Here is a 12633-nt window from a genome sequence, read left to right as displayed (position 1 = left end):
AAAAATATGTGCAATCTCCCTTTCAGCTCACTGAAACAGAATAGCAATACAGGGTAGTGTCTTCCTGCACCCCCAAACCCCATGCTAACTATATACACGAATTCTGAGATTGCAGAATAGCAGGGCAAGGGTAAATTCCCTTACCCTGCTCCAACATGATCTCATACAAAAGGTTGCCAGCAAAAACTCCATTTGAAAGAACATTCACTCTTACAAGCATTCACTTTTATTTTACAACAGTAAAAATTATTCACTCATGTAAGTGTCCGTAAGTGTTCAGTCTTTCAAATTGTAACCACATGGATATAGATATATATATATATATATAGAGAGAGAGAGAGAGAGAGAGAGAGATAAATGTGTGTGTTTGTGTGTAATACACGTGTATATGTATATCTATATCTATACAATTCACTTAATTTTGATAACATGGTTCATGCAGATTTTTTAAAGTATTTTTATATAGCATGAATTCACTTGAAATGTAGCATTTGATATATAGTTTACAGGCATGCACACATATACACACACACACACACACACACACACACACACACACACACATATATATATATATATATATAGAGAGAGAGAGAGAGAAGCATAACCTTCCATTGAAATGACAATTTGTCAAGCCTACAACGAATTGTCGAATACCAAAACATCGATTCACAGAGGACTGAAAAAAACATACAATTTTTTTTGCAGGGGAGAAAGCCTCCTTGTTCTCCCCATGTGGGAGGGTGCACTCCCTCATCCCCTGCTAATTAAATATACTGCAATTGTACTACAGTGGGGGGAAGGGCATTTTCCCAGAGCTCCATTATATTGTAACCTTGTACTGGCAAAACCAGTATAATCTGGTCAGCTATAATGGCTCTGCATGATATTATAACTTAATGGCGCTTTTCTCCCTGGGTACCTCTACTGAAAAAGGGTACTACACCCAGTTGGACTTTCCTGATAAACAAATGCAAATAAATAAATTAATAAATAACTCTTATAGTTGTAGTGAATATAATAAATAGGAGAAATTCTCGCTATGCATTTTCAGCAAATCACCACCTACAGATATGCAGTCAAGTGTATCTTTATGCATTAATTTTTCCAATTGCCTTTTCCACAATATATACATAAATCTTGCTACTGTCCTGTTTGTCGTCATTTTCTTGGAAAGTGAAAAGCACAGAAAACTTACTGTAGCAGTTAACGGTTTCACCTGGCCACTTTTGGTCACATTGCAGACAAAATGATGATACACTAGATTTCCATCTGTATTGTACTTCTGGTCAGCAAGGCAAACAGCAGACCCCTATATTTAAAAGCAGAATATAATGTCACACATTTATGTTCCCTAAAATAATATTGCAATTTTATAATCAGAAAGAGAATTAAGATAATTCTCACACAAAAAAACTCACCGGTGAAACTGGATTAATGCCTGACACACCCAAGTAAATACAGATTAAATCCAGCAGGAAGGTGTGTGGCAAAACAATGGCACTGCAAAAACTGCTTGAATAAGAAGTACTTTTATTCAAAAAAATACTGAATAAAACACAAGAAAAACATAAGCGCTTTCATAGTGCATCCCACTGTTTCCTCAGACGTATTTACAGAAAGGCCTAGCAATTCCATTTAAATACTCCTGTGTGAGACAATGACATTACTCTCATCTGCAGAGCATTACAAGGCAGCATTAGGAACTTGTTTACTGAAGATAATAATAAACTTCTAGTCTGCAAGTGTCCCTTTACCAACTTGACCATGTTAATTACTGTCGTCGAGCTGTACTGACAGCAGTCTATACTGACTGGGATGACAGTTCCTCTTTTTTTATTTTCAAGATGCTACATCATTTGCAAGATAAAACCATCCACAACAGTAGCTTTTATCTAGTTTAGAAAACAAGTTTGCTACATTAAAGTCTTTTCCTATATAACTGCAGACTGCGTAATCCCTTTTTTCAGATTTGAAAACAAAGTTACTTCCACTAGTAAATGGTTTATTTAGAAATACTACTCACCTCAAAGCCCTGTCTCTGTACTCTGGTTCCTACAGACTGCTGAGAGGTGAAGGCATTCTTTGATCTAGCTCCGATGGACTTTTTGCATATCCAAAAAAAAAACACCAAAACTACTAGATCTAATGATTAAAATTTTGCTTGCGATTTAAATAAGACATATTGGGGGGGGGGTATGGTGCAGTGGTACAGGGGTTAACATTGTCACCTCACAGTAAGAGGTTCTCTGGTTCGATTCTCGGCTGGGGTGCCTTCTGTGCAGAGTCTGCATGTACTTCCTGTGTTTCCATGGGTTTCTTCTGGGTACTCCGGTTTCCTCCCACATTCCAAAGGCATGCATCTGGAGTGTTTCTCCCTGGGCTTCCACTGAAAATAGGCTCTGTCCTAGTCTTGGAGTGTTTCTCCCTGGGCCTCTGCTGAAAATAGGCTCTGTCCTAGTCAGACTTTCCTGGTCAACAAACGTTAAATAAATTCCCATTCTCTAGAATAAGCTTCCCATCCATGTGAACCACAGCCCTTCCCTAGCACTATTCAAATACAATCTGGACCAGTGGATGGAAAATTGGAAATTATACAACGACCTCCATTAATATTTCAAAACGTGCACGCTGATTTGTCAGTGTGCATGTTGTAAATCAGACTTATACTAATGGAAAAAGGTCCGGTCGCCTGGACTTTTTCCATTAGTATAAGTCTTTTTTTTTTTTTTTTTTACAGCAACAGAGAACGCAAGATCTCCGTTGCTTTTTAGAAATAGTCTCGCTATGTTAAAGGAGTTTAACATAGCGAGACAGCTTTAAAACAAGTAACGGAGATCTTCCTTTCTCTGTTGCTTTTTTTAAGGCTGTCTCACTATGTTAAACCCATTTAAACCCATTTAGAATGGGCACCAGAACCATAGGGTTCTTTCAACAGCTGCCGAATGTGCCCTCAAACTGCCACAAAAGTAGCTGTTACACAGAATCATTCACACTGGCAATGGTAACATCAAGTTCAGGCAGCTGGAAGAAGACAATATGAGTAATAAATAATCTTTTTCTGGTTTCCCGAGCTTGTGGTTACCATGGAAATGCTTATGGGAGTATTTCTGAAGTATACTAAGAATTTTGAATACAGCCACAGATACAGGGGAATGAAGACTCAAAACCAGGGGCAATTTTTAAGTATTACTTATACATTTATAATTTTAACAGAACAGGTTTGCATCAACATGCATTTTCTGAACAATAGAAGTATGAAACTTTGATGTTTGGCATTAGTGACTGACTATAATCCTTTGCATACCTCTGAATGTTGCTTAAGAATTCTGGACCGCCAAAACTAATGGGGGGTGCTAAAGGGCCAAAATCAATGACAGATTTTAAATATCTCTCTTATAAACTTTGAAAGCTGCTAGAATAATAGGTTTTGCATTAGCATGCATGTTTTCTGAAGAATATAAAGGCTCAGACTCAAATGTTTCATTATTTAGTGAGCACAATCCTCAGTGGTTTGCCAAAAAACACAGATTTTATGAGGAACAGACCAAAAATATGAGGCAATAATCTGAACATTCTGTGAAATTCTGGAGACTTGAGAGGTATGATCCTGAATGATTTACCAGAAAGTTAATTATTTTACAAGGTACAGAGCAAGATTACGAGGCAAAAGCAAGAATGTTTTCCAAAATTCTGGAGAGTTTACTGTTAATTGATTGATTGATTGATTGATTAAATGGAGAAGGAGGCAAGATGGCAGATTAAATTAAATGCCTCCATGTACCCAGGTATTAATGAACATATATCCATCAAACCTATATTAGAGAACAGTGGATAGATTTTTGGTGATGGATTTGGTCTTTCATTCAAATGTTCAGTTATTTATTTTTAAACTTTATACAGAGCCTTTGAAAGTATTCTTATTCATATTGTCAATGTTTTTTAACCAATGTTTTTAGAAATAGATTATTAATTTGCAAGGTTTTAATGAATTTTACGGAAGCAATTTATGTAATTAGGTATAGGGCAAGGGAATTATGCACTGGGCACTTTAAGACTCTAATTGTAACTTATTGAGAATTTGATTGGTATGGATGTGTATATAAGTTGAATACTTCTTATGAGCAGCGTTCTGATGAAGTCTATATTTAATAGATGAAAGTGCTCAACCTGTATGTTTTAGCAGTTAATAAAGTGGATTTACGGTAATTCAGTTTGTGCCAGTGCTACATGCTGTGACCAGGAATGGACTTTGGTTTATTAGTTTTATCTTTGACTGATTCTTAGAGTTATGCAAAATCTGTCTGACCTGCTTATTATCCATTCTCTGATGACAGTATATGTTCTTGGCTCTACCAGAAACTCCACCAGGGATGGTCTTTCAGTTATTAGTCCTTTATGCTATCAGTCTCTGATATGGGGTACAGCTACTCATAGCCGGTTTTAGGCACCAGCGAACCCTGCGGTTGCTGGGGGCCCCCTGGTCCTGGGGGGCCCCCATCCACTGCAACTTATGTAATCTTGATATTTTGTAACATGTCTGTCAAACCAATAAAAGCTAGTACAGCAAGCTTGTATACTTAAACCAGGTAAGTAACAATAACTCGTATTTATCTCCTTCAAAATTCAAAGATCTTTAGTTATAATAACAGTATTTTGTCAGGTAACAAACTTTACAATTTCATTAAATATTTTACCAATGATATAATGATATAATATTTTACCAGTGATATAATGCTCCAGCCTAGTTAAGTCCTATTGGTGGACATCCTCTTCACTAAAATTAATAAATAGCCAGCTTTAATAACTGTGGCTGCAGGGGGCCCCTTAATCCTCATTGACTGCGTGGGGGCCCCACAAAAGCTGCTGTTGGTTGGGGAAAAATGAGGAGAAAAAAATGTATTAATTTTCAATTACACTCTTTAACCTGAACAGGACTGTAATATGACCCTGTTAGGACAAAGCTGTAATGAACATAAGCAAAGTAAGCACTACAGAGATCAGCAGCCCAGGCTGACCGATCTCATTGCAAACTGTGGAGTTTAAGAGCTGATGCTTCTAATCTTCAGGGATGGTATCTTTTTCAGGGGTTTTATACATACTGGCAGAACAACTGATACTATAACTCTCAACGTCTTTACTGAAGAATTCTGTTCAATGATAAAAATAATAGCATAACAAAGTCTCAAAATGAGGAACACATTTTATATATTACTCTAATTCACTTAAAAAATGTACTAGAATAACACATTTTGCATCAACATGCATTTTTTAGACAATGAGTGTAAAACTCTCTACTTGATTTAGTGTGACAGAGTAAAATTATGAGACAGAATCAGGAGTATCTGTGAAATCAGGGATAGTGATAGGTATTAATTTACTCCTCACTGAGGTAAATAAAAGTGACTTATCACTGTTGCTGTTTGATGACTGCTAAACAGCAGTCACTGATCTTGTGTAGCAGTAATAGTGTTGTACAATGTACTTGCTGAAATAAGTAGAAAATTAACATTGCTGTGATGTGTGTGTGTGTGTGTGTGTGTGTGTGTGTGTGTGTGTGTGTGTAAAATATCACTGATTTTTAGAAATGCATACATCCAATAATACCGGAACACACACATTATTATTCAGGGTATCAATAAAAATGTAGCTAACAAGTGATTATTTTTCAGAAGTAAGGCATAATGTATGTCATAGGCATTCAGACACTTAGATCTCCTAGGTATTGGGTGGCCTCCACTCCTAGACTGTATAAATAGATACAGGGGCTCCCTTAATTATCCTTGACTGTGGGGACCCCCAAAAAGCTGTTTTTGGTTGAGGAAAAATTAGGAGAAAGAAATGCTTTCATTTTCTGATCGCACTCTTTAGCCTGAATGGAGTTATTATATGACCCTGTTAGGATAAAACTGATAATAGCCTATGTCCTCAACTACAAACATTCCAAAACATCCCTGCTCAGATGTTTGTGTACAGAAATTTACCGTAGGTTATGTGGGTGCTGGGGATTGTGTAGTTATCATTTCCTTTACTTGTCTAACAGACCTCAGAGGTATACAATGAAAGTTACTTTAGCTCCTGTAGGGGCAGTGTACTGCCAGTAGCAGCAAAGTAGAATACATTATTGCAGTCATTATTTATTTTCACTTTCCTCACAATCAAACATCAGACACATATACAGCTGGTTGCCTTTGGGGTTAGGATCGAGGAGTTAGTAGGCATGCTATGTATATATATTTCAGCAGTCACTTCAAATACATGACTGTGGCCATTTGAACTTCTGCTTTCATCCCAATCTAACACCAGAGGGTTGTATAGGCAGTGACTGTCTTTTTGGGAGTATTAGTGAGGCAGGCAGTATTCCCATACAGGATCTGTGTATCCTCACAATTGACTTTTTAATTTACTTGGAGCTCCTATTTTTGTCAGCTTTGAATTTTAAGTCTTGAGTACAACTTATGTCTTCACTGAAAGAAAAAAAAGACTGCAATTCCTTTTTTCTTACTCACAATTTTTGTTTAGGCCACTTTTGGATTAAAAGATTGGGAAATGCTCTAGCTTCTGGGGGCAGCGGCTTAATGGAGTTATTTCCTAAATGGGTATTACTACGCTGACTTGGTCAAGAAAGTATATCAAAAAGAAGGAAAACTAAAGCTGAACGGCAACATTGAATTTTTTTCCTTAATCATCATTTCTGTTCAAGCCATCATTGGGTGAAAAGAAAAAAAATAAACTTAAAAAGCACTTTAGAGCATATATAAAGTTATGGCTTTTTGAAAAAGCTGAAGAAAAAGGGTAAAATGTGAGAAATGGAAGAAAAAAAGTAATGTGCATAAGTGGAAAGCCCAACATGGGGAAAACAGAGGGGAACTCTGGAGGGTGTGTGTGCGTTTTTTTTTTTTTTTTTGGTGGGGGCTGAAACAGTAACCACTGCCTAGGGTTCCATTGCATATTAGTTCTGTCCTGTACATAGAGTTGTTGTAATGTATCCTTGTTACACCTAAATGTCAGTAACTGTAAATGTCCCATTGTGAGATGGGCCAACACAGTGTGGTATGTATGCCTGTTGTAATAAGATCATTGTAGCTACAGGTCAGTCTGTGTGTACAACTCCTAAAAGCCTGCAGCATGAACTAAAAAGATGGATAGACGTAGTGGCAGTGACAGGGTGATACTTAGACTGAAAGTGGCCAGGGGGCCCCCAACTTGACATTTGCTGGGGGCCCCCAGAATGCTAACACCGGCCCTGCAGCTACTACACTACAAATTAATTACTTGTTTGACTCCCTTCCATGCTACAACTTTTCCTTCTCAATGTAGCTGTTCCCAGAACCTTGTTTTCTTAGCTAGTTTCCTCTAGTTACTTCCAGCCACCTGCTGCTTAACTTATGCTCCCTTACTCTTCAATACCCCTACTGGAAGAATCTCCTTGTTCTAGTCCCGCTGTAATTTAGTCTTTATAAAATTGTATGCCATTTTAGAGATGAAATATGTCTGGATAATATTATTTTCCTTAATGCTTACCATCCAACATACTAATATCTTTCTATTCCTTGTACCTTCCCTTGCACCACTGATATCTTTTTCCACTTTGATCAGTATCAGATTGTGTTTTACACACACACACACACACACACACACACACACACACACACACACACACACACACACACACACAACCACACACACACACACACACACACACACACACACACACACACACACACACACACACACAAACACAACACACACACACACACACACACACACACACACACACACACACACACACACACACACACACACAACACACTCACTCACAGAAAAAACTCAGTTTTGTGGCCTTAAAATATGACACCCCTAATCCATCTCTGTAGGAAGAATCATCTTATCCCATTTAACACTTGACACTTCCCTCTCCCAATAAGCACTTTCTGTTCCTTATTAGATTAAATTTTCATCTGACTGATAAAATTACGACTAAGTATAAAACTATCAGAACTGCAAGTATTTTCATTGCTTATGTCTTACTATCCAAATCCAAGATCATAACCTTTCATTTTTATATTTTCCAATTATCTTCTTCTTCTTAGTCTCCTCCCATATATCTTTTGAGGTCATGACCAAGTCTTTTTTAACCCATAGCCCCCTTGAATATTTCATTTTGTCATGTCCCCATAAATATGGATACTGTTAAACAAATCTATGTGTAGGCATAACATTTTTCACTATTGCCTTACTTTTATCTTCAGTTATTTTGTATACCAAACATGTTTGAAACTGTATCAAAACATTCCACAGAACTGGGATATCCTATTCTAGGTGTGTCAAAAATCTGAAATGTCATCTGCAACCAAAGCTATTTCAGTTGATTACCACACCAGTTTAATCCATTGTTTTGTCTATTTGATTCTACTGAAAAATAAGTATTTTTATAACCTTCTTTGAACTTTTAAACTGTTTGCAACTGTTTTCCCGCCTACTTTAAACTGTTCTTATTATTTGTGACTGTGTTTTCTGCACTGCCTATTTACAGTACTTGAACAATTTATAGCATAGGCTAGATTCATATTTGCTGAATCTATACCGTTTGGCATTTTCTGAGCACTAAAGTTAGCCATCTTACATTAAGATGACCCTCTTGCACCCTTGTGGTAGAACAGTGTAGAAAAGGTCCCATCTGAGTTGGGGATTATTGGAACAAGGCTCAGTCTTGGGCTTTCCTATCGGTTGGATTGTTTGAAAATTGTTTTACTTAGCTGATATCTAAACACAGCATTTGCACATAGCTGTGCACCGCACAACAGGGGTTAGCACTGCCGTGTATAGATGCAAACACTTAAAAAGTCAAATTTTCCCTTGATAACTGCTAAAGAACCCTCATAATCTTCCCTGCTTCTCTTTGTGCAACTCAGTTGCACACTGCTGCCCAGACAGCAACCCAGCTGCACTTTTTGAGGCAACAGCGCAGGTTTCTACCACTAAACCTCCCATAGATTAGCTGATTTTACTAGTTCTACAACAGAACCTAGTCCATCTAGACCACCCTCTACCACTTGTTACAGAATACATCTGTCATAATGAAAGGCCAGTTTCCCACCATTTCTCCAGCTAGCCTGATTGACATTGGCATTCTGAGGCAATGTAGCAATTGCCTCATGTATACAGACAACCTACTATTCCTAAAACATGCAAATACAATATGTGACAGATGAATTTATACTATGAATCTGGAATCAATGTGCGGTTTGTTGTTACGGTCTGTTGACCATATCATCCCAGGCTATCAGACCGTAACAACAAACCAAAAACCAAGCAGGTTGTCAGCACCCACACTCCACCTCCCACATATACCAAGCACACAAAACATAAACCTACATATGCAGAGGTACTCTCTAGAAATATACAAAAAGAGTAAAGATCTCCCAAGAGCAAACCTTATGCACACAATGCAGTCCATACAGCACCCACTACACATGTATCAGTGTCTCACCCAATAAGGCCCTATGGCAAAACATATCTAAACCAGATGTTTTGGCCATAGATGATGCCATAGTGATACACACAGCTGTCCCCTTTACTAGGCTGGGCAATGACATGGTCACGATCAGCTGCATGTCTGGTGCCAGGATCCACCAAATCACAAATGCACTCAAGTTCCTCAACAACAAATACTGTTATGACTCTGTCATAGTCCATGCTGAAGTAAATCACTTGACATGAACTTCACTGGACTGTATGAAGAGAGACATGATGGAGCTTTCAGATTATGTGTCTCAGGCAGGTATGTCCCTAGCTTTCTTCCCTCAGCTAGAATGATGCCACAATACAAACAAAAAATGATTGACTTCAACAATTGGCTTAGCTTCTGGTGTCAGTCCAGGGAGATCCACTATCTGATAACCTGGGATGATATGGTCAACAGACCATGCTGCTTTGCTATAGATGGTCTTCACCTGTCACCTGTAGGCTTTAGGTTACTGGCAAAGGTATGTGCCTCCCTCATAGTGCCATGGCAATGTCATAAGAACAAAATTCCCAACATAAACATATCCTCCAGAATCAAACTCAGGCTTATACTACTTAATGCTAGGAGTCTAAATTATAAACTGCACTCACTTGAAGCACTTCTCACCCTGGAAGATGCTGATGTCTGTGCAGTCACAGAGACATGGTTCAAGTCCTCAGAGAGTACCCCGGCCATGCATGGCTACAATACCTTCCACACATTCAGACCACACAACAAACATGAAAAAAACAAGGGAGGAGGAGTATCCATCTTCATTAACGACATGTACACCTCTAGACTGGTTAAACAGTACAACTCCCTAGAGTTACTCTAAGTCCAACTAACTGTAGGCAAGACCCCCCTCCACATCATTGTTAGCTAAAGGTCCCCCGCCATGAACCATGAAAACTACACAGCCTATCTGGACCTACTTGAGTCAATCTCAGAACAGCAAATACCCTGGTTGTGGGTGACTTTAACTATCCTTCTATCGACTGGGTAACATATATGAGCACAAACACACTTGCCTAAAGGTTCCTGGACTTTGCTAACATCAATGCTCTGGAGCAGATTGTCAGCACCCCCATAAAGGGCTCTAACATCAATGACATAGTGCTCACCAACATGGAGAATTGCTGCACCACCCCATCTGTGGGGCCTTCCCTGGTAAAGTCCGATCACAAATCAGTCTCATTCAAATTAACGATTGTACCTGATACATCCTCAGGATAAGCCGCAGTGGTGCAGTGGTAGCATTGTCGCCTCACAGCAAGAGGTTCTCCCATTCGATTCTCGGCTGGAGCGCCTTCTGTGTGGAGCCTGCATGTCATCCCCATGGTCGAGTGACATTCGAAAGACATGCGTGAATGGGTGTGCCTTCATTGAAGGTTGGGCATTGAGCTGGCACCTCAGCACTGTAAAAATCTACTGCCAATCATTGGCGGACCAGAGTTCCGCTGTGGCGACCCCTAACCGGGAAAAGCCGAAAGAAGAACAACAAACAACAACCTGACCCATCCTCAGGAGCAAAAAGGTTAAAAAATTTCTCCAAAGCACACTATAGCCTACTGAGTGATGGCATCAGTAGTTTCACACCCCCTGCCAACATTGACAGCAATGAACCCTATACTGAGGTGTATACACAAATGTCCTGTATAAACACCTATATAAATTTATATTCTCAGCCATACCAGAACAGATGAAATAAAGATCCTCACAAAAAAATAAGCCACCCTGGTGGACATCCAGCAAAAATAGGTTATGTAATAACAGAAAGGAAACTGCTATCAAAAAATGAGAGGGAATGGTCACAGGAAAGGAAGAACTGCCTCCAAAGCATAAACAAGCAGATTAAACATCTTATGAAGTCCACTAAAGCTAATTATGAAACTAAACTAGTATCCCCAGCTAAGGTAAATCACAAAGCATTCTTTAGCTACATCTGAAATCTAAAAGGGAAGGCCCAGTTTTGTGTCAAAATAGCTGTGGACGGTACCACTTATACAGAACCTGAGGACATCGACAACCTGCAAGCAGACAGGTTTGGTGAAAACTTCATCCACCTGTCCACACCAATCATACCCCCATAGCATACCTGTCACCAGTCCTCTGCCTACTGTCTTCAGACAGCAGGTTATAACTGCACTCTCCAAGCCCAAAAACACAGCCTCTATGGGACTGGACAATATCCCAGACTACTTATTAAATGGTCTAAAACATGAGTTAGCTGAACCACTAAGCACACTTGTCAATCTCTGTCTAAGCACTGACTTTGTCCCAGATGAGTGGAAAACAGCAACAGTAATCCCCTTGCAACAAGGGGGTCACTCAACCAATCCTGGGAACTATAGACCCATGAGCTTAACCAGCCTTATTTGGAAGGCCATGGAGAGAATCATCATGGTTCTTATCAACAAGAATATATGTGACCTTCAAACTCTTGGCCCGACCCAGTTTGGCTTTGTTAAGGGCATATCTTGCCTGCTAAACCTGGTGATTTCTTTTAGAATGTCACCAAGGCCCTAGATGAAGGCAAAACAGTTCACACTGCCTATCTTGACCTAGCTAAGGCCTTTGGCTCAATGTCTCACTCAGGCATCATTGAGAAACTCACCCACCTGAGGATTAACCCTTATGTCACTAGATGGGTTGCCAACTGGCTTACAAACAGAACACCTGCAGTCAGAATTGGGGATGCCAGCTCCACTAACAGACCTTTTACTAGTGGTGTTCCACAAGGATCTGTGCTAGTTCCCCTACTATTTGGTATCTATTTTTCAGAAGTCCAGGCAAAAATAGAGGTCCTATGGCTTACCAGGTTGGCTGATGACTGTAAACTGGGTGCAATCATCAAATCCCCCAAAGATGTAAACATACTAAGGGCTTACACAGACAAATGATTTGTGTCAAAGCCACAGACTTAAACTAAATGTAAAAATGCATTGCCATCCCCTTCAGCAAAGGAAAAACCCTTCTAATTGCAACATTAATAATATCCCCCTAAGTTCAAACCCAGTGGTGAGAAATTTATGAATGCAAGTTGATAGCAGCCTTAATTTTGATCATTAGGTGTCCACAGTAGCAAGGAAGACCTTCTATATTGCACACCTTATAAGCAGGAGTGT

The 12633-nt window shown here is 39.2% G+C and overlaps 1 protein-coding gene across 1 annotated transcript in view; it reads right to left on the bottom strand.

Moving 5' to 3' along the window:
* LOC122815758 (kininogen-2-like) overlaps positions 1–12633 on the bottom strand; it is a 340159-nt gene that overhangs the window by 12867 nt on the left and 314659 nt on the right. The window contains exon 9 of the mRNA XM_044088520.1: positions 1199–1312. Within this exon, the coding sequence (XP_043944455.1) occupies positions 1199–1312 (114 nt within the window). The remainder of the gene's footprint in view (positions 1–1198; positions 1313–12633) is intronic.

The sequence above is a fragment of the Protopterus annectens genome, chromosome 11.part0 (genome assembly GCF_019279795.1).
Source record: "Protopterus annectens isolate FY-2018-M chromosome 11.part0, PAN1.0, whole genome shotgun sequence".
Classification (NCBI taxonomy): Eukaryota; Metazoa; Chordata; order Ceratodontiformes; family Protopteridae; genus Protopterus; species Protopterus annectens.
This window is presented reverse-complemented; position numbering and strand designations above follow the sequence as displayed.